The sequence below is a fragment of the Marmota monax genome, unplaced genomic scaffold (genome assembly GCF_021218885.2).
Source record: "Marmota monax isolate L192 unplaced genomic scaffold, Marmota_monax_Labrador192_F-V1.1 WCK01_AAM20220418_F8-fsc00017, whole genome shotgun sequence".
NCBI classification, from domain to species: Eukaryota; Metazoa; Chordata; class Mammalia; order Rodentia; family Sciuridae; genus Marmota; species Marmota monax.
This window is the reverse complement of record NW_026695241.1, coordinates 18,003,898-18,027,179: the sequence shown is the minus strand read 5'-3', so window position 1 is coordinate 18,027,179 and position 23,282 is coordinate 18,003,898. Positions and strand designations below refer to the sequence as shown.

Here is a 23,282-nt window from a genome sequence, read left to right as displayed (position 1 = left end):
CCAACTCAAGATCCCCTGTTCCATCTGTAAGAAAGAATTCCGCTTCTATTAAAGTCATCATGAGATTCAGCAATTCGGACACATTTTCAGATCCATTTCTAATTCTAGTTCTCATTATTTCCACTACATTTGTGGTCAGTTACTTCCTCCACTGAAGTTTTGTACCCCTGGAAGTCTTCCATGAGGACTGGAATCAACTTATTCCAAACTCCTACTAATGCTGATGTTTTGATCTCCTCCCAAGAATCAAATGTTCTTATGGCATCTAGAAATGCTCACCATGTTTTCGATTTACTATGCCCAGATCCATCTGAGGAAACACTATCTATGGTACTATCTATGAATTTCTTAAATAATAAGACCTAAAAGGTTAAATTACTCCTTCATTCAGGAGCTTCACTATGAACGTTGTACTAGAAGTCATGAAAATACATTAATCTCATTCTACATCTCCACCAGAGTTCATGAGTGACCAAGTATGCCATCAATAAGTGGTGATATTTTGAAAGGAATCTTTTTCTGAGCAGGTTTCAACAGTGGACTTAAACTATTCAGTAAGCCATGTTGCAAACAGATGTTCTGTCATCCAGGCTTTGTTCCATTTGCAGAGGGAGAATGAGCAGAGTAGACTGCCCTAGAATTTGCAGAATGGTAAATGATGACTGCCTTCAACTAAAAGTCACCAGCTGCATTAGCTCCTACAAAGGTATTCAGCCTGTCCTGTGAATCCAGGCACTGACTTTTCCTCTCTAGCTGTGACAGCCTGGATGGCATCTTCTTCCAACATGAGGCTGTCACACATTGAAAATCTGTTGTTTTTTAGTGGACACTTCATCAATTATCTTACCTGGAAAACTTGCTGGAGCTTCTAAATCATTAGCATTTTCTGCTTTGCTTTGCATTTTTTGTTAAGGCAATGACGTCTTTCCTTAAACCCTACAATCTACCCTCTGCTACCCTCAAACTTTTCTTCTGCAGCTACCTCACCTCTCTCAGCCATCACAGAATTGAAAAGAGTTAGGGCATTACTCTAGGTTACACTTTGGCTTAAGGAAATGTTGTGGCTGATTTGATTTATCCAAAATACTAAAACTTTCTCCACATCAGCAGTAATGTTGTTTTCCTTTCTTGTCACTCATGTTTTGCCCCAAAGTAGCACTCTTTAAGTTCCTTCAAGAACTTTTACTTTGCATTCATAAATTGGCTAACAAGAGGCCTTGCTTTCAGTCTAACTTAGCTTTCTACATGCCTTCTTAAACAATCATTTCTAGCTTTTGATTCAAAATGAGAGATATGGGATTCTTCCTTAAACTTTGAACACTCAGAGGTCACTATAGGGCTAATTCATCTATAAGAAGCAACTCCTCATCCATTAAAGTATTATCCTGAGATTGCAGCAATTTCAGGCACATCTTCAGATTTGACTGGCTAATTTTAACACTGTGTGTCCAGAAATTACAGAGACATGGGAGAGGGAGAGATAGGGGATCAACTGGTTGGGGAACAGTTTGAACACACACATTTATCATAAGATCCTTGTATTATATGGGTGAAGTTCATGGTGCCCCAAAACAACTTACATATCAACATCAAAGATCACTGATTACAGATCTTAATTAACAGATATAACAATAATGAAAAAGTTTGAGGGCTGGGTTATAGCTCAGTAGTAGAGTGCTTTGCCTAGCATGTGGGAAGCACTGGGTTCAATCCTTGGAACCACATAAAAATTAAAAAATTTTTTAAAGTATTGTGTCCATCTACAACTAAAAAAAAATATTTTTAAAAGTTTGAAATCTTGTAGAATTACAAAAATGTGACACAGTAACATGAAGCAAGCACATGATACGAGAAAAAAGTGGCACTTACAGCGACTAGTCAAATTTCATTACTTTAAAAAAAAGCTCTCTGGGATTATTGTTGGGATTGCATTTTATCTGTGAATCAAGTTGAGAAATAAATGATATCTTCACAATTTTGAGTCTTCTACTCTATTAATATGGTATAGCCTTCCATTTATTCCTTAATTTCTCTAAATAATATAATCTTCTGTATAGGGTTTTGCACAGGTATTTGAATGTCCTTGTTGCTCTATGGTAAATGCTATGGTTTGAAAATGGGTTGTGTCTCTCTAAAGATTCATGTGTAAGGAATGTGGTCCCCAGAATGGAGGTATTACAAAACCTGTGGACCTTTATGAGGTCAGGCCTAGTGGGAGGCCTTAGGTCACTGGGGTCATGCTCTTAGAAGACCCTTTATTATATTTTATTTAAAGACAGGATCTCACTAAGTTGCTTAGGGCCTCACTAAGTTGCTGAGGCTGGCTTTGAATTTGTGATCCTCCTACCTCAGCCTCCAGAGCTGCTGGGATTACAGGTGTGTGGCACCATGTACGACTACCAAGAGATTTTAATCAAAATGAATGTTAATTTTATTACCTTCTTTTATGTCTACCAAGTGGATCATAACCTCTAGTGTATTCAAATGGTGATTTATATTTTTTAAAAATTAAAACAACTTTGCATTCCCAGAAAAACTCAACTTGGTCATTTGCATTTCTGAATTCATTCTCTTAATGTTTAGTTGATGACTCTTTGCACCTATGCTCAAGTGATATTAAATTGTCATTTTCCTTTCATCTGGGACATTAATTCTGTGTGAAGGATTTAGTTATTCTTCTAGTAAAAAATCCTGTTTTTGATTATCTAAGTAGCTTTTTTTTCACTTCATTTTTTAAGACTTTTAACTGAAAAAAATATTCTATATTGGCAAGTCTTTTCTTTCAGTAAAGATAATCTAGACTTCACTATTCTGTGCAGAATAGGTATCACTCTACCATTCCTTTAAAAGCAAACTGTCATTCCACTCTTTTATTTATTTATTTATTGAACCAAGGATTGAACCCAGAGGCGCTTAACCACTGAACCACATGCCCAGCCCTTTTTATTTTTGATTTTGAGACAGTCTCACTATGTTGCTGAGGCTGGTCTTGAACTTGTGACCCTCCTGACTCGGCCTCCCACCACTGGGATTACTAGTGTGTACCACCACACCCAGTACACTCTGATTACTTTTAATATTTCTTTTTGTTCTGGTTTTACAACAGTTTTAACTTTTAACACCAAAATCTAGTACCCCTATGGATCCATTTTCACTGTTGCTTCTTTTAATTTTTGTTGATGGTGTCTCTTCATTTTGTATGTCTGGTCTTTTGTTTATTTGCTTTATTTCTTTGTGTCATTTTTTTAAATACTCTCCAAAACTGTTCTTCCAAAATCATTTGTAGAAATCATTTGAAGTCTAGAATGATCCATTAGAGAGAATTTCTCTCTGCTTCTACCAAACATTTGGGGAGATTAGCACTTTTCAGTCACCTTAATCCAATTCATGAATTCAGTTGTTTTTGAAGCTGAGCTACAGTTCCAGCAATGGTCTTGTAATAGTCAGCTTTCCTTACTATAACAAATACATGAATAACAAAAAATTTTAAAAAAACAAGAAAACAAACAAACAAACAAAAAACAAATACATGAGATAATCAACTTATAAAGAGAAAAGGCTTATTTTGGCCAGTCCATATTGCCTCATTGCTTTTGGCAAGGCAGCACATTATAGTGGCAGCAGGTGTTTAAAGAAAAACCACTCAACTCCTGGAGGCAAAAGGGAGAAGAGGAAAGAACTTGGGTCCTACCATCACCTTTGAGAGCATGCCTTCCTACAGTGACCCAAAAATCTCCCATTAGTCCCTAGCTTTTAAATGTTCTGCCATCTCCCCTCAGCTCCATGCTTAGAACTAAGCCTTTAATACATGGGTCTTAAGATCCAAATGACAGCAGCCCCAATTCAAGGTCATGGCCTTTCATGGTCCTAATCCAGAGAAAATGGATGTCACTAGGTTTTCCCCAACTTGATGAGTACTCGATGTTAATTCCTATCACCACAGTCCACAGAAGCACTTTTCAGTCTTGCTGCTTGGCCCCCCCACTCAGAAATAATAGACTCTCATCTTTGGAACTCTACCACTATTTACTTTCACATGGATCATGGCCTTGAAATTCTTCATTATGCTGCTATCTCTCCAGTAACTTCGAGCAGATGTTTGTGTTTCATCCATATTTTCTAGTTGTCCTCAGTGAGAGAAATGGTCCCAATGACCTAGCCTGCCATCACTAAAAAAAAAAAAAAAAAAGCCCATATTGCCTCTTCACCTTTTTGAATTTGAAGATCTTAGGAAATATAACGAAAACAAAATAGATGATTAAAATTGTTTGCCTTCCCCTCTTATTGATTAACAGTATCGGTTTATCTACATAGGTTCTAGTCTCCTTTGACTTATCTTGTCACTCAGATCATATATGATGAAGATTTTAATAAGATTAAAGTTTTAAATGGAAATGAAATTAGCACAAAAATAACAGAAGATAGCAGTAGATTTGAACGTGATAAAGCTAATCCCCAAGGATATTTACAACCTTTATTTCATTTAAAAAATCATCTGAGACAAAAAGGCCCAGAAAAGGTCAATACCTGTTAAGCAGAAAAGCAACAGGGACACATAGAAAAAATTCCACTCCAAAACATAAGCACAGGGCTGGGGATGTGGCTCAAGTGGTAGTGCGCTCGCCTGGCATGCGTGCGGCCCGGGTTCGATCCTCAGCACCACATACAAACAAAGATGTTGTGTCCACTGAAAACTAAAAAATAAATATTAAAATTCTCTCTCTCACTTTAAAAAACAAAAACAAAAACATAAGCACAGTGAGGAATCCCATGGAATGTTTGTGAGTGTGTATAAATACATACATATTTTTTCTGGATAGGGAATTATCCCTGTTATTCAAAATTCAAAAAGCATAAAAGTATACAATGAAACTTTCACCATGGGCTGGATTATGTGGCTCAGTGGCACAGTGCTTGCTTCGAATGTATAAGGCACTGGGTTCAATCCTCAGTACCACATAAAAATAAATAAATAAATAAATAAATGTGCCCATCTACAACTAAAAAAAAATATTTTAGAAAAATTAAAAAAAAACCTTTCACCAATGTCAATGCCTATCTCCAAAAACAATCAATGTTCCAGAGATACTTTATGCATATAAAAAAATGTATATGTATATGCACACATATGCATGTTCTTTTTCACTAATACTGAGCATAGACACACTACTGTGCACTTCTGCTTTTGTCTCAGACTCTTTCAATAACTGTACATGAAAAGTTACCTCATTCTTTTCTATAGCTGATTAATATTTCATCAGATAGATAACCAATTTATTTTACCCAGTTCTCTGACAGACATTTATGTTTGTTCTAATCCTTTATTCTTGTATGCATGTCATTAAATCGTAGTATGAATAAATCACAAACCTACAGGACTGATTCCTGGAAGGAATGGGTCAATGGGAAATACATTCTAATTTTGATAAATCTTTTTTTTTTCCTTTTCTTTTTTTTTTTTTTTTTGGAACTGGGGATCAAACCCAGGGATTTGCAAATTCGAGGCAAATGCTTTGCCACTAAGCTACATCCCAGCACCTATTTTTGATAAATCTTTGACGGATTGGCCTCTATAGCACCAATTTACAGTCTCACCAGCAAGAAAGTGTTATGAGTTAGGTTAAACATTTTTAAAATGTTAAAAGCCACTTCTCATAGTATCTTAACAGTTTAATGTGTATAGGCAAAAAAAAGAGAAAATAAAATATTGCTTCTTAAGTTTAAAGGAATGCCCTAAATTATATACAAACTGCTGGTAAAACAACTTGTAATTGGATTCAGAGAGACAGGAAGTGAAAAAAGGAGAAAGAAAAACACAAATTTATTTCCAGAAATATAAAGTATGGGAGGCACAATCATATTTGAGAGTGAGCAAGCAACTTTAAGCAGGTTTTTAGGTTTCCTAATTTGATTTTGTGAAATTTAAAAAAACTACAAAGAAGAAAAGGCCATTTTTTATAGTATAATTTCTAATACATCAGCCAAATATAAGACAATTCTACAAGTACTCTTAGATCAGAGTAAAACCAAGTCAGGTTTTACAAGTTTAGATGGTATATATGAACATGTTATTTTTTTTTTATTTTAATGAACATGTTTATTTTCTAAGTCATTTTAAAGAATATTTTTATTTCTAAATGATTAAAAAAGATCAATCCATCAAACTAGTAATGTCATGGATATTATTTAGAACAAAATAAAAATTTTAGTCAAGTTAAAAAAAGTAAACAAGTAATATTGAAATAATAATTTCTAATATGAGAAATGCATTCCCATGGCTACTAACTAGCCAAGATCTTGGAAACAGTGATCAGCGAAGGAAAAATGGAGATCAAGAATAATAATTTATAATAAATGGCAAAGATGAGGCAGAAAAAAAGAAATTTTATTAAAATAATTATTTTATATTTGGCAATCGTTTAAGTGTGAGTTTTCATGTTCCAGGAGTATGGTTTTGGATATTCTGATCATGCCACAGATTCCAGATTACTGTGTGTTTTGTATTTTCTCTATAAAGAGAACCAAAAGACAGATTTTCTTCCAAACCATTTGAATATCAGGTCGAGGTTCTTTAGAACCGGTCTCAGAGGACTTACCCTTCACTAAATGAGCTACAAGGAGATAATTAGCCTGGGTTTTTTTTTTTTTTTTATTCCAATGCAGAGGAACCAAAAGCAGGCTATGTAGTTATAGACTCAAGAGGCTTAAACAAAAACAAACTGCCTAAGTTTATGTGTCAACCTAATCCATTGACCATGTGATCCAATTTCTCCCCAGCCTTTAAGAAGGGGCATGCTCCTGAATGGTCATTCAGATTACATTTCTTGGATTGAACTACATGGACCAAATTATGACATGACTAATCAACTAACACTGTAAAAATAATACCACTACTAGAAAAAATAGCCATACAAAATTTTAATGTTCTGAAATAAAATCACAATAGAAAACTAATAAAGGCTCTTCAGCATAAACTTCTACCTATCTGCACCATCCAATATAGTAACTACCAATTTTTAAATTAATTAATTTCCACTAAAATGGCCACAGATACAGAATATTTCTAACATTGCAAAAAGACTTAACTGCTCTTAGACCTACATTAGATCCAGAAACAAATTTACCTGATCTATTTCCAGTCCTTAATATCTAAACGCACTGATAGCTCTTGGGGTCATGTATACCAAACTAAGTTCTTGCTTCCGTAAAAGACTTTGCATTTTATTTTCCCCAAAGTTCTCTAGACTTAACAAATTACCTGCTCTGAAATGATGCAACATGTGTGCCTCAGAGAGTTTCATGACATAAAGAATGATTTCCCTTCTCCCTTTGGGAACTGGAGGACCCAGGTGCCCCAAATAAAAAACTATTAAAAACAATTATAGTTCATAAAACAATAAGAACACCATGACCACTGCAGAGTTAGTTCATAAGAACATAAACCGATTTCCTTTTCACCACAACTTCAGCTAACAAACGTTAAGACCCTCTGCAGAGAACAATTTTTAAAAACAAGTTATAGTTACTTTGGATATGGCAAATTCCTGCTTTGAAAGAATAAGATACTTTGAAAAAAAAACAAAATCCTTAATTCAATAACAAGTGACTATCTAACCTCATTTTTTAATTGATGTTTTCTAACAGAAGATAAAGAAAAAACCTCTTGCAATTTCATTTCTTAGCAGCTCTCCACTGCTTATCAGATCATTTTCCAGTGCAAAGGGCAGAAGGATCCAGACAAACTTCTAATTTTAAAGTTTTTTAGGTTTACTCCCAAGTCTATAAAATTCTGATCCAAGCTAAATGCAGCCTTTCCACAGTGTCTCGGAAACCCAGTTTAACTCTGACCTGGGATTTTCTCAAAAGGAACACGACTGACATTTGGAGCCGAATTCTCATTGCGGAGACAGTCCTGTGCTTTGCAGGATGACAGCAACATCTCTGGCCTATACTCACCAGATGTCAATAATAGGTGCCCCCAGTTTGACAACCAAAAATGTTTCCAGACATTGCCACATGTTCTCTAGGGATGCAAAATCATTCCTGGTTGAGAACTACTGCTCTAACCCAAGAAGCATTCTTGGCTTATCTCAGCCCTAATTTCCCCACATTCATGGATGCTCCTTCAAATTTTTCTGCTGGCACTTTCTTTCACTATCCAACTCAGCCAACATTTACAGAACCTCTAAGATAAGTCATCAAGGGTTCCAGGAGAAAAAATAGGCAAGACAGATTACATATCGACCTTCAAGGAGATGGCTTAGGAGACTAGTACATGAAGAACTTTAATTAAAGACACCCAATCATATAACATAACTGTACATTTTTTTAAACTATGGAATTCTCATCTCACCAAACTAAAAATACCTTGAGGGTAAAAATTATATTTTTTCCTGGAATGCCAATACTCGGTGGACAACAAAAAGAAACAACTGCAAATTTCAACATCACAGGTGGCAATTTCATATAGTCAGTAAAAATTCTAAAGCTAACTTGGATAAGTTAAATTACCCTCTCTCGTGTATACTTTGTTCCTCTATAAAATGATGGTTGGAAAAATTAAATCAGATAGTAACAAGTAACTCTTTTTCTGTATTCTGGCACAGAGTAAGCATTCAATACATATAAGCTATCATTCCTATTATTAGCAATAAATCTTACCTCAAAAGGAAGAGCTTAACCTGGACTGCAATAATAAATCCCTACATGACGTAAACAGAAATCAACTGTCACATTACTTTCTGAGGAAAAGCAGAAAGTAAAAGCATTTCTACCAATGCCCTTGAAGGAAGACATGAACATAAGAACCAGTCAGGGGAGGGAGGAACCACACTCAGAAACAAATCCACCATCTTCAAATATACACTTAAGATCTTTCTATTTAAAATGTGAGTTGGGGGGCTGGGGATGTGGCTCAAGCAGTAGCGCGCTCGCCTGGCATGTGTGCGGCCCGGGTTCGATCCTCAGCACCACATACAAACAAAGATACTGTGTCCGCCGATAACTAAAAAATAAATATTAAAAATTCTCTCTCTCTCTCTCTCACTCTCACTCTCTCTTTAAAAAAAAAATAAATAAAATAAAATGTGAGTTGGGCTGAGGGTGTAGCTCAGGGGTAGAGCATTTGTCTAGCATGTGGGAAGACCCGTGGATTCAATCTCCAGCACCATAAAAAATAAAATGCTTGGATATGATTGTCATAAACACATGAGAACCTAAAAGAAAAGTTATAACACGTTCAATTTGTAAATACTGGCACGCACACACAGGGGTGTTTATGAAACATACACTTTTTTTTTCAGTGCTGGGGATTGAACCCAGTGGCTCTATTACTGAGCTATATCCCCCCACCAAAGGCACAGACAGAGGTTTATTTAGAAAAGTAGATACTTATCCAAGGGGTAAGGGGAATAATCTCAAGAGAGAGAGAGAGACAACTTTGGGGTAAAGCAAGGAAAACACATTCAAGAGAGAATGAAGGCTATCTCCAAAGGGAGATACAATCCCCAGCTCTTTTTGAGACACAGTCTCACTAAGTTCCCCATGCTGGCCTTGAATTTGGCATCCTCCTACCTCAGCCTCCCCAATCACTGGGATTACAGAAATTTGACCATGCCCAGAAAGACATAGCCTTTATAGGTGCTTGTTTACTTAATATTTCTTTTAGAAATTAGCTTAGAATTTCTTCCCCAGCCCCCCATGGGAGGAATAGACGAACTTTAGATATGGCAAAGGGGAGTGAGGGGAAGGGAGGAGGCATGGGGGTAGGAAAGAGGGTGGAATGAGATGGACATCATTCAATAAATTCATGTATGAAGACACAAATGGTATGACTCTACTTTGTGTATAACTACAGACATGAAAAATTGTGCTCTATATGTGTAATATGAATTGAAATGCATTCTGCTCTCATACATAACAAGTCAGAATAAATAAAATTTTTAAAAAGATATAAAATTTTCAAGGAAATTTTTAAAAATTACTGAAAAAAAAAAAAGAATTTCTTCCCCCCACCCCCAGCACTGGGGAATGAAAAACAGGGCCTCACACTGCTGGGCAAGTGCTCTACCAACAAGTGACAACCCCACCCCTGCTTAGAATTTCTATGGCTTTAATACTAAACATATGCCACTAATTTTTAATTTAACATAAAGCACAAAAAGTTCAAAATTTTAAAAGGCAAAAATTGTTAGATGTTTTATCTGTTGTTGCTGTTGCTGTTGTTTGGGGGTGGGGTTTCTACCTCAGATTGAACCCAGGGCACTTAACCACTGAGCTACATCCCCAGCCATTTTTTGTATTTTTATTTAGAGACAGGGCCTAGTTAAGTCTCTGAGGCTAGCTTTGAACTTGTGATCCTCCTGCCTCAGCCTCCCAAGCTGCTGGAATTACAGGCATGCACCACCATCCTGGCTGTTAGATGTTTTAAATAAAAAAAAAAAAAAAAAGGTCATGCAAAAAAAAAGTTGGGTGGTTCACAGGTATGGGTGCATGTGTTTGGGTGAAGTAACATTATGAGATGGGAGACATCTGGGGTACAAGTAGGAAAGCCACCACCATTTAAAAGAGATACATCCAGAAGTATCTCCTCTGGCAGCACTGAGAGTTTAGCTGAGCAAAACCGGGCTTTAGTCTCATAATGGATAACGGAATGTAGTGGGTACCTTGGGCTTCATATTAAGTGTGTTAGACTCAAGGCCTCATACAATCCTCCCAAGGATCCTATAAGGCAAACACTATCAGTACCCACATCTTACAGAGAATGAAAGTGAGAAAGAGAAGTTAGGGGACTTGCCCAAGTTTACTTAAGGAGGAGGAACTATACTCCAATCTAGGCTCCACAGATGTGCCTCAACCACTGTACTTCATGGTGTCACTTTAACTTCAAGCCTGGAAAATGATTTATTCACTGCTTGGTGCGCCCAGTTCTCTCCCCTCTCCCTTTCTGTATTTCAGAGACCATCCATCCTTTTAGATGCATTTGGTGTGGTGATCCCCAGACTGAAAGGTAAAAGAGGAATACATTGTCCCTTTCATCTTTGCACAGTGAAGTAACCCAAACGGAGCAACTTGCTTGGGTGGAAATGGACAGTCCTGAACAAGAGCATGAGAGTCTTGGGGAATGGGGGAGATCGCCAAAATTCCTACTGCAGCCTGTTTGCGTCCTTTGCTTTGACTACTGTGTTCTTTGGAGACCTCAGCGCCTACCTGTGCGGTCCCGCTCCCGCCCGGGGGAAGGAGGGGGTGGCGGCGAGTGCACGGATGGACCGGGGGCCTGAGTGCACCTAGGCGAGCGCGAAAGCGACGCTGCCAACCCGGATGAAGGAGAAGCGCGTGGAAAGACAGGGGCAGGGGACAGACCTGGGGTCGGCTGAGGAGACAGAAGCGGGAGGCGGCAGCCCAGGTGCGTGGGCCCACGGAGACGCTAGCGAACCCCGGCCGCAGCTCGAGGGGCGCCAGCAGAGCAACCCTGTCACTGCCACCTGGGCTGGTCTGAAAGGAAGCGCCGCAGGAACCGAGGCATTTCGAAACGGAGAACAAAATAACCTCGAGCGCCCTCAGGGCCCGGGTGGCTGCGGCGGCGGGGACAAGGTCGCGCCTCAGGGGGAGCGGGCCCCGCGCGCGAAGGGGCTGCGGAGGTGGGTCCGCGCGGCCCGGAACCCCGGGCAGAGCGCCGCAGAGACTCGCGCCGAAATGCGGGGCCCGAGGCGGGCGGCACCCACCCGCCAGCGCCCTGACAATGCGTACCTGCGGCGGCCGCCAGGCTCCCCTCCACTCCGGAGCTGTCCCCGACGCCGCCCGCAGACCCTCGGCGGGCTGCGGGGCTCCAGAAGCCCGGCCCCTCAGCCGCCTGCCAGTCCGACATCTGCAGCCCGCGCCCGGAGCGTCTCCGCCACCAGCCGCCGGCGGCTCCGGAAACAGCCGAAGGCCGCGCGAGCGCGGCGGCTTCTAGCCGAGAAGAGCCGAGGGAGCCTGGGGCCGGAAGAAGCGGCGCGGCGACCGCGGGAAGAGCGCACCGGCCCCGAGTCGGCCCCGGGAGTCTGGCCCGCGGAGGCTGGCGACGCGGACGCGAGGAGGGCTACTGGCTGCCTTTGATCGCCAATTTTTAAAATCTGGGATCGGTTAGAATCAACAAAACGTGAGGAAGATTCAGGAAGACACTGCCGGAAATCGTAGTATCCATAGAGACGCTGTCGGAAGTTGAGGTTGCTAGGAGGCCTAGGCGCGTCCATTGAACTGCGTAATGGAGAAGGTCCCAGAAGATTATGATTCTAGTCCTGATGAAAATGAGAAGTCAGAGCCTGAGAGGCCTGAACTTCGTAAATTGTCTGAATATGCCGAACCAGACACCAAGACAGAGGCAGGCTACGAGCTATCCCCAGAAAATGACCAAGTGCCACAGCCACTAGAAACTGAGAAAGAGGAAGAGTCAGAGATTGCAAAGAATGTGCAGCCAAAACCAACCTGGACGTCTGAGGAAGAAATTCCTAAGGAGATCGAGGTAGAGCCATCTAGCCAGACTGATTTAGGGATTCCCCAAGTGTTAAAGTCAGAGTCATTGGGAGAGATGGGAGACGAACTTTACAAGGATTTAGAGGCACCAGACCTAGAGCCACAAGAGGAGGCTAAATCAGATGTTACAGAGGATGTACTCACAGAATCAGCTTCAGAAACAGATATACAGTTACCAGCGGAAACCAAGTCTGAGGTTCCGGGGACCACAATCAATATGACAGGATTAGAGTTACTAAAGGAGTCTGAACAGGAGGTTCCAGAGGAATCACTTAGAGAGCAGAAGAAGGAAACAGATCTAGAACCTCCAGAGCAGTCCAAACTAGATTTTTCAAATGAGAAACCAAAGAAATCAGTTGAAGAGACAGATCTACAGCCAACAAAGATGACCAAACCAGAGATTCCAGAGGAGACACAAAGAAAGTCAACTGAGCAGTCTAAACCAGAGTTTCCAGACCAGAAATCAAGAAAGTCTACTGAGGAAGCAGATCTAAAACCTCCAGAAGAGACTAAACTAGAGGTTCCAGAGGAGATGCAACAAATGTCAACTGAGGAGAAAGTTCCAGAGCGACTAGATGAGGTCAAATCTGAGCTTCCTGAGGAAGAATTAAGAAAAACAATTAATGAAACAAATCTAAAGCCATCAGAAAAGACCACATCACAAGTTCCTAAGGAAACAAAAAGAAAGTCAACTGAGGAAAAGATTCCAGAGACAGCAGAAGAGACTGGTCTAGTACTACAACATGAGGTCAAACCAAATGTTCAAGAGGAGACACAAAAACAGTCAATTCGGGAAAAAGTTCTAGAACTATCAAAGAATACCAAACCAACAGATCATAAAGAGAAGCGGAGAAAATCAAGCAAGAATATAGGACTTGCTCCATCAGAGAAGTCTGAATCATGGGAAACACCAAGGGAGTCAACTGAGGAGAAAGGTCTAGAGCCACCAGAGCAGTCTAAATCAAAGTTTCCAAAGAAGGAACCAAGAAAATCAATTGAGGAAACAGGCCAAATGCCACCAAAGAAGACCAAACCTAAAGTTCAAGACAAGACACAAATGGAGCCAACTGAGGAGGAAAATCTAAAGTTACCAGATGAAATCAAACCAAGAGAGAAACATTCAGAATTATTCAAGGAAGAAGAGCCAGCACCAATCAAATCTAAGTATGCTATGGATAAGGATCAGCTAGAATACCCCAAGTTTCAAACCATTAAAGTGTCAGTAGAAGAAACTGACACAACTTTTAAAAAAGACTATGCATCTAGACGTCTCACACAAAGTGAAATGGAATCAACTAGTACAAATTATGAGTATCCCTCAAAACTTCCAAAACTGCTTCATCTTGTTGATATCTTAGACCTCCCAGAGACTCAGACAGGCTTAAGAAAGGCCTTTAGTGAAAAGAAAATTACAGATTCAGGCCAAGAATTGAAAGAAACAGCACCTAAAGATAAAACATCCCAGCCAAAAGAAAAGGAAACTGCATTACAATTCGAATATCTTAAATGGAGCCCAGAGAATGTTGCAGAATGGATTAGCCAGCTAGGCTTCCCTCAATACAAGGTAACAAAAATAACACTTTTAAAAATCATATGCTCTCATCTTACCTCATACTTCCTCTACCCTGACCTGAGGTCTTGCCTCTTCTTCACTAGGAAAGGAGACGTGAAGAATCATTGGTTGTAGCATGCCCCACCCACCCCCCAAAAAATTTAATTAGCCTGAAATTTTATCAAGAGCTTAAACAGAAAATATGTTGTACTATTAGATTACAAAATGAATTTAATTTTTTTCTCAGTATAGGGCTGGAGACTAACAAGATTCCATTCTGTCCTTCATCCTTCTCTCCCTCCCTCCTTTTTCCTCCTCCTAGCTGCAGAACATTTTTAAGTGTTGTTCTTTTTGTACTGACAGGAGTGTTTTACCACAAATTTCATTAGTGGCCGAAAACTCATCCATGTAAATTGCTCAAACCTCCCTCAGATGGGGATAACAGATTTTGAGGACATGAAGGTGAGTTGTATACAAAGTGTCCCTGAGGAGCACTGTACCAATGCTACCATGAATCCCAGACAAACCTCCTTTTCTTTTGATCCTATTTTTGACCATGGTGTCATTGTCCTCCCAGCCTCCCAGGCTCACAGTGATTGTTTCCTCTCTGTCCTTTGATCCCTACAAACATCCCAAGAACTGTCAGTTTCTCCTGTGGCATTTCAACTGGCTGATTCTCTCCATCCCTGATTTTCAGGCCCTATTGCCTCATACCTTGTACACTGAAAGTAGCCTGTCACTTTTAGCCTCTCTCCTTAGGCTCTTTGGATTCAAGGGATCTGTCTTTAGACCTTCAATGTCCAACCACTCATATATTATTTGGAAATCTTCTTTGGATCCCCTCTGTTCATACCATAGTCCCAACTCCATAGTTTAGGATTCAAGGCCCTCCACAAGTTTTCTCCAACCACATTCACTTCCCTCCACTCCTCTAGTGAATCTTTGCTGAACCTGCCAGGCTCTCTCAGTTCACACTCCTGTCTGGTGCATGCCTCCCTCTGTGTCTTTGCTCAGATCCTCTTCTCCTGTTTTTCTAATATGAATCTTAATCTTCCTTCAAGACCAATTTCTCATTCTCATCTCCTCAAGAAGTCTTTCCTGACCTTGCCATCCCATATAATCCCTCTTCTCAAATTCTCATAACACTTTGTCTCTGATACCCACTTAGCATTTATGTAACACCACATGTGTTTTGTCTGCTTTGCTGCCTAACATTGAAACAAGTTACTTTAACCTCCCTGGGCCTCATCTCTCCAACACCAATAGTCCGTGATCACTCTCCTTTCCTTACTATTACCTTACATGGGCTGGGGCTGTATGTAGATCAGTGGCAGAGCGCTTGCCTAGCATGTGTAAGGCACTGGATTTGATCCTTAGCACCGTGTAAAAAAATAAACTAATAAAATAAAGGCATGCTGTTTATCTACCACTACAAAATTTTTTTAAAAAATATTACCTTCCTTAGAGCTGGTGATATAGCTCAGTTGGTAGAGTGCTTGCCTTGCATGTACAAGGCTCTGAATTCAATCCCCAGCACCAAAATAAATAAATAGATAGATAGGTAAAGAAATATTACCTTCCATTTGTAGTGTTTACAATATATAAAGCATCACATACATAATCTTAATTGTAAACTTTGCACTAGCAGCCCCACCCCAACATAACAGGGTTCACACTCTACAACCATGCCCATAAATGCTGTACTTCAATGATTACCAAACATGGATAGTCTTCAGAATCCAAGATTCTTTTAAAAATATTCTTTTTAGTTGTAGTTGGACACAATACCTTTATTTATTTGTTTGTTTGTTTGTTTTTATGTGGTGCTGAGGATTGAATCTTGCACGTGCTAAGCAAGCACTCTACTGCAGAGCTACAACCCCAGCCCCATTTTTTTTTTTTTTTTTTTGAAAGGTAGATTTCTAGGCTCCACCCTCCAGAGGTTTTAATTCATTAGGCCTGGTTCAGGCTGTGGAATCAGTTTTCTAGGATCTTTCAGAACTTAGAACTATGTAATTCCATAAGATATATGGTTCCAAAAATAAGAAAATTACACTTATTACTGGCACTGAGATATAAGAAAATTTTTTTGAATTATTAAACACAAGCCTTGAATTCTGCTAATAGCTATCCTTTGCCAAGTGGTTACTATGTGTTGGGCACCATACATATGTTATTTCACCTAATCCTCATTTTTCAGAAGAGAAAACTGAGGCCCGTAAAGGTGAAGCAATTTACAAGAGTTTATTCAGATGATAAGTTTAAGAGACAATATTCAAATCCATTCTATGTGACTCCCCAATCCATGTCCTATTTAAATCACTCCTGTACTGCCTCGCTAAATGAACACTCTTATAACCATGAAATTCCATGTATGAAATATGAGAAGGACTACTTATATATGGTATTTCCAACCATGCCCTCACATAGTTACCAAATACTGTCAGATAAAAATCTTACTATTTTTATGTTCAAAGATAATACAGCTATAATTATAAGATCTTATTTCTACCTGTAATGAATTTTCCTAAATAAGGAACAGAATTAACAAAATAGTAATTTGTAATCCAAACTCCTAAAACACTTAAAGCTCTTTATCATGAGAGAGCTTTTTTTTTCTTATAGTGCAGGGGATCAAACCCAGGGCCTTGTACAACAACCTGATCATTTGTTTAACGTGATGACAGCCAGGTTTCCTTACTCTAAAGTTACTGTGTTTCCCTCTGAGCAATCATTCTACCTCTGAGCTATATCTCCAGCCCTTTTTGTTTTATTTTGAGACAGGGTCTCACTGAATTGCCCAGGCTAACCTTGAATATGCAATCCTCCTTCCTCAGTCTCCCTGTAGCTGGCACCACCATGTCCATCTAAGAAAGCATTTTTTAAGAGTCAAATTCATATTACTTAATATTCCAATCCCAAAAGTACAGTATCAATGTGCAATAATAAAAACCCTAAAATTCTTCTGGTCTTGTAAGCAAAGGAGAGGTCTTAAAAATCTTCTGAAATCTTCAAAAGTAAATGATGAACACCCTTATTTGTCCTTAGATCCCAAAAAGTTTGAATAAGCAAACTTCATAATACTTGTTTTCAAAGTCACCAGACAAATTTGGCCTCTCCATAAGGTGACTAGAATAACATAAAGAGCAGTACATTCAGGGCTGGGGCTGGGGCTCAGTGGTAGAGCGCTTTCTTCGTATGTATAAGGCACTGGGTTCGATACTCAGCACCACATAAAAACAAATAAATACAACTAAGAAAATATTTTTTAAAAGGCAGTACATTCAGAGATATATTGCATAAACTTTGCTTGACAGTTAAATCCACATAAAAAAGTAAATTCTACTCTAACACAAGGGTGACTTCCTAGAGCTCATTCATGCATTTAAGTATGCTGTAGTCACCTTTCTTACTTATAGAAGAAACATTTTCTTGTTTGTTTTGCTGTGCCATGAACCCAAACCCAGGGCTTTGAGAGTGTTAGTAAGCTCTCTGCCACTGAGCTAAAACACCAACCTCTGTAGAAAGCATTTTTAATCCCACTATTGTAATTATAGCAACCAATACATTCACAATTTACCTGATAACTCTTAAATAAGTCAGTTTTATTTATTCTAGGGACATGCCAGACAAAAGAGAATTACCCTTACTTGTTTGTTTGTTTCTAAAAAAAATTTCATTTTTCTTAGAAAATTTTTCTCAAAATACCTACTACTTACTACATCAAGTAAACAAGAATCTGATAAATATTTGGAGACAAACATAGATGAGTGGCTAATTCATTTTGTATGCATGATTTTGTATTCTAAAGTATAGCCTCATAAATTTCACAGTCTCTCAGTAATTCTTCTGCATTTGGCCTTGTTATGAATTATTTAAGCAGCACAAATTCATACCATTGTCAGAAATTGAGATTTCTAAACAGACATGTTTCCTTTTTTAAAAAAAAAAAAATCTTTTAATTTGTAAATAATTTCAATGTAACAGAACAGTTGCAAAGGTAGTTTAGAGAGTTCCTGTATACTTTGAACCTTGCTTCCCCTAATGTTAACATCTTATGCAACTATAGTGTATTTATTAAAACTAAGAATATAGCATTGACATAGTACTTTATTTATTAAACAACAGACTTTATTCATATTTCCACAATTTTTCCACTGATGGATAATTTTATTTCTAGGATCTAGTCTGGGATATTACATTGGACTTAGCTGTCAAGTTTCCTTGGTCTTTTCTAACGCGATAGTTTGTTGATCTGTTTTTCATGAACTTGACACTTGAAGATCAGTGATAAGATATTATGTAAATTTCCTTCAATTTTAGTTTCTCTGATCTTTCCCATGATTAGACTAAAATTATGGATTTGGGGGAAGACTAACAAAGAAGTGATAAGCCCTTCTCATCATATCAGGGCTACATGATATCAACATGATTTATTACTGGAAACTTAACCTGATCACTTGTTTAATGTGGTGACAGCCAGATTTCCTTACTATAAAGTTACTATGTTTCCCTTTTATATCTGCTCTTTAGAAGCAAGTTACTAATTCCAGCCCATATTTAAGGAGAGAAGAGTTAGGCTCCATCTTTTAGAGTGAGGAGTATCAAAAATTTATGAAAATACAGTGAAACTACCACAGCGATAAATATATTGGAGAAGATAGTCTGAAGCTATGCAAACATCTCCTTTTCAGAGTTTTGCCTACTAATCTTAGCATTCATCAATGGGTCTTGCCTGCTAAATTACTACTATGTTGTTTTAGTGATAATTTTCTATTTTCCTCCTTTCTTCAGTGTAGTTAGAATTATTCTGAAGTTCTTCTACATTTAATTGTCCCTTTCCCCTCAGTTTTTATCTCTTCATTTATATTAATTTGGATTAATGGACATTTATTCTTTGGGTTACAAGCCAATACTGTTATGTATTTTGTTGCTCAAATTATTCCATTTTCTTCTTCTTTTTTTTTTAATTGGGAGCTCTTTTAAATTAGTTCCTGTGTCCTTTTGACATGCCCCATTTAAAAAAAAAAAAAAGTATCTCCCTACTTTCTGGCACTACTATTAGCTTCAGGAACATCTTACATTTTCCTTGCTGCAGCCCTACAATCAACCATGTCTTGGCCCTGGTTGCTTTTATCAGAGAAGAGTGTTTAGAAACTAAAATATGAGCACTAGTTGTGCTTGTTCCTACCGGAGTGTCATGCTTCTAGGTACTTTCAGTAGAAAGATCTTAGAAGTATGTGTATACATACTAACCTATGTGTACACAAATATCTATCTTATTTCTGTATCCATATATATATAAGTATTATATAATACAATAAGTATTCATATTGATCTAACTCCAGTTCAACATAAAACGATTTATTTTAGCCTTTTCTTATCTCCTTCCTACCTCCAAACCCACTTGTTTATTTGTAATTTATTTTCTGACAGTGAAAAACCTGATTTATCTATAAATAGTATTCTGTGAGAAATTTACCAAATAGAGTACAGTGTTTGTGTGTAGTTTTGTCTTTAGTCTTACATTATCTAGACAAAGCACTATTTTCCAAAGTTAAAGTTATTTAGATTTGCTCCATTCTCCCCCACTCCTTGCAGGTAAATTATGTCTTAGTTTGTAATATAGTTAGATTTATTTGTCCACAGTCTATATGCCATCTTGGAGTTTACCCAAGGGATTTTGCATACACTAAAGTCAATGTTTATCAAGTATAGTTCTATGGGTTTTACAAATGCATAGGGCCATGTATTCACCACCAGAAAACCATATACCCTAAAACTTCTCTGTATCCCCTTTGTATTTGGCCTATCCTTCTACCTCAAACCCTCAAAAACACTGATCTGTTTGTCCATATAATTGTGCCTTTTTAAAAATATCCCTAAATGGAACCAAATAATATATAGATTATTTGGCTTTTTTGGATCTGGCTTTTTTCCCTTAGCATGATGCATTTCGGATTAATCTATGTTGTTACAGGAATCAACAAGCAAATTTTAAAGAGACTATACAACTGCATTATAATAGTGGAAGAGATGACTCATATTTGAACCATGACAATTACGTCTTTAGGTTTAAAGTAAATTATAGTTCCAATGAGGCAAATGTGCATATAAAGTAACCAAACAGTGCATAATAAATTGATAATGTTGAAGCAAAACTATTAATAGTTTGCAAATAAAAGCGAAAATAACAGCCTTTGAAACCATGACCAATAGAAAATATAGTGATGATATATTAATAATAGAATCTTCTTAAACATTACTGGCATTACAAATATTTACTTAAAGTCATGTGAAATAGGTGCTCTGCAGAGATGCCAAGCATTGAGTGTGTGTCATTATCATGAATGTGGAATTAAGACTCCTTAGAAAACTCTTAATAATGTTCATGATTACCTATTTCTAATAATCCTTATTAATTTCAAGTAAATTACTAGTAAGTTGCTTTAAGTCTTAGGCAAAAATAAAGTCTATTGCTTGTTATTTGTTCATCAGTACCAAAGAAAGAACTCATTTTTAGATAAATACATAGTCCATCAGAGAATCCTCATTGTCTATTGATGAAGTTCAAACATACTTTTAGAATCACTGAATTGATGGTTAGATTGTATTTCCTAATTCCAAAGTGATACTTTCACACTTTATAACACTTTTAATTAAGCACATACTCAATGCTTGACAATAAGTTTGTGAATGTTTTTTTCATTTTTTAATTTTCCCACGGAAATCACTTAAGAGATTAGCATTCAAGGGGCTAGGAAACTGCATAAAACTTTTATTTAATTGTATTTTCAAGTCAGTCTCATTAAAAATATTATTCTTGCATTTCAGGTGATTTCTCAGCAAACACGGGAGCTACTGGGAATTGAAGAGCCATTATTCAGCCGCTCCATCAGGCTTCCCCATCGGGACAACATTGGCCTATTTTTAGAGCAAAAAGGTCATACTGGGGTAAAATCTGACTCCTTGACCTTCTCTGAATTTGTCAAAACAAGAAGATTATGTGATTATGATCCAGAAATAACTGCCTCTGAAGAGAATAAGGCTGTTAACATTGTACGTAACTATAGAAGAAAGGTATTTCACTCACATTGAGAGATCAGACATAATTACTTGGGAGAAGAAGTGTGGCCTTTTTTATTTTTCTTCTCTTCTTTTTCATTAAGGATCAGAGTTAGAACTGCTGGCTCCATTCCTAGGTCTTCTGTGATTCCCAGTACCTTCCCTTTATTTGTGTTTCAATTTAGACCCTCCTTAAAACAAAGATAGCAATTCTTCTTGGATAATTGTAAGAATTCCTGATACATTCTAATAATACACCTGGGTAGTAGGAACATGCTGGAGGAACTATAACTAAAAATAAAATCTTCTAGCCCAGATAATCCTTTCCATGAATGTAGAAAAGAAGCCATTTTAGTACTGAATAAGTATTGAACTGTTATCACATCATAGGCAAGCTGTCAAAGATACTGCAAAGTCAAAAATAACTCACTCTTTAAGACAGCAAGACAGATTACAATCTATTACATGCATGTTAATTATCCGTATCTAATGGAAAAATAAAAATTCTCGTATCTTGATCACAAATAGGAAGTTACTACTTGGAGCCAGGCCCCCAGGTTAACCTCCCACAGAGAAAGGAGATAGGGCACCACTGGTCTCAATACTCAGACATTTCAAAAAAGATGGCTCCAAGGCCTCCAAAAGAACTCTCCTGGGGTATAAAACTGGCAAGAGGGTTATTTACCTTTTTAAAAGATTTACATATATCTTCAAAACAAAGGATTTGCAATCGTGTTTTCTAAAGGAAATACCTTAGGAAAGATGATGGGGGAAGGTTCTCTTTCCCTATAGGCATCATAGAAAAAAAAGTAAGATTTGTTTTTTGTTTTTTTAGATTTGTATATATTCTTCAAAACAACATGACTTACAGAAGTACCACTGACTATGAAAAGGGTTTGGGGTTTACTTCAAGGTTCTTATATATGGGAACTTCTAGATCTTTATAAAATGAAATTCAAGCTAGAATCTACTTGTGACTAGACTTCTCAAAAGAAATTATTAAATACTTCTTGCCTGAATGATTCCTGTTCCTTTCCAGTTTTTTTTATTAGTTGCTCAAAACATTACAATGATCTTGACATATCATATATTATACATTTGATTCAAATGGAGTATGAATTCTTATTTTTCCCACATGTACAGATTGCATGATCACATTGGTTATACAGCCACATTTATACATACTGCCATGCTAGTGTCTGTTGTATTCTGCTTCCTTTCCAGTTTTATAGACATATCTGCTCTTTGTCTCCTGATCTCACTTCTTAATCCTAAGAACCACCAAAGTGCTAATACAATTCAGAAAGGCAATGATGTATTTTTTTATAGTTCCCTACATCTAAACAAATAGTAAAAGGAATATTTCTTTTTTTTCCTACTGATATGAGAAACAGTGCCTCAAATTAACATGCATGCTAAACATTGATGTTTGATGATGAACCTAATTTTTCTCAAAATAAATTAAGAAGTTTTATCAGAATCCATTCTAGAACCATACCTTTGGATTTGCCTGACTCACAGTTATACAAAAAATAAAAGTAAGCAATGAAGACCAAGGTGATTTTCATGCATAGTAAATGGTTTTGCTTAGAAGCACTTTAGCATTTGGGAAAAAGGAGTTCTGTTTAGCAATAGAATATAGTAGGTGAATCTTGATGATGTCACTGCTATTGTTTTCAACTCTATCATAATTTACAAAATGTATTGACCTAATAAAAATCTATTTGGAAACTATTGATATTGAGCCATACCATAAGGTTTATATAAAAAGCTCTGCATTGGTTTACTCTTAAAGGAAAAATATTTGGAGAAGACTAAGTTGGCTTGCAGGGAGGAGTTGGAACAATGGGCATCATTGGCAGACTGCATAACAATGAATTGATTCCTGCAGAAATAAAATTGTTACTGTTCATTTTTGTCAAAAAAATAAAAATAATTGACAAAATGTATTTGTAAAACATAAAGGAAATAAACAAATTTGCACCAAAGAAATAAGATCTCAGTTATTTTTAGCCATTTAATATAAATGTGAGGTCTTTTGTTTTTGTTTATTGGTATTGGGGATCAAACCTATGCCTCACACATGGTAAGTAAGTGTTCTTCCACTGAGCTACATTCATAGCCCTGCCAGTTATTTTTAAAATGGTTTTAT

General features: G+C 37.5%; 2 protein-coding genes across 4 annotated transcripts in view; one reads left to right on the top strand and one right to left on the bottom strand.

Annotated features, from left to right (window-relative positions):
- Positions 1-11,942, bottom strand: part of Tmed8 (transmembrane p24 trafficking protein family member 8) — a 46,184-nt gene extending 34,242 nt beyond the window's left edge. Inside the window, exon 1 of one of the 2 annotated variants that reach the window (XM_046440756.2) lies at positions 11,749-11,942. In XM_046440756.2, the coding sequence (XP_046296712.1) occupies positions 11,749-11,866 (118 nt within the window). In that variant the 5' untranslated portion in view covers positions 11,867-11,942. The remainder of the gene's footprint in view (positions 1-11,748) is intronic. The other variant, XM_046440757.2, reaches the window with a different exon arrangement.
- Samd15 (sterile alpha motif domain containing 15) lies at positions 11,924-22,149 on the top strand. 2 transcript variants are annotated; one of them, XM_046440754.2, is made up of 3 exons: positions 11,924-14,077; positions 14,429-14,527; positions 20,900-22,149. In XM_046440754.2, exons 1-3 carry the CDS (start codon positions 12,245-12,247, stop codon positions 21,161-21,163), a joined length of 2,196 nt encoding a protein of 731 aa, XP_046296710.1. In that variant the 5' UTR covers positions 11,924-12,244; the 3' UTR covers positions 21,164-22,149. The 2 variants fall into 2 exon arrangements, with proteins under 2 accessions (XP_046296710.1, XP_046296711.1); XM_046440755.2 differs by lacking the exon at positions 14,429-14,527.
- Positions 22,150-23,282: the final 1,133 nt, after the last annotated feature.

Excerpts from the sequence above, each read along its gene's own strand:
- Samd15 (XM_046440754.2), top strand. The coding sequence starts at position 12,245 with ATGGAGAAGGTCCCAGAAGATTATGATTCTAGTCCTGATGAAAATGAG. Across the intron at positions 14,078-14,428 it reads TAGGCTTCCCTCAATACAAG|GAGTGTTTTACCACAAATTT; the intron begins GTAACAAAAATA and ends TTGTACTGACAG. Across the intron at positions 14,528-20,899 it reads CAGATTTTGAGGACATGAAG|GTGATTTCTCAGCAAACACG; the intron begins GTGAGTTGTATA and ends CTTGCATTTCAG.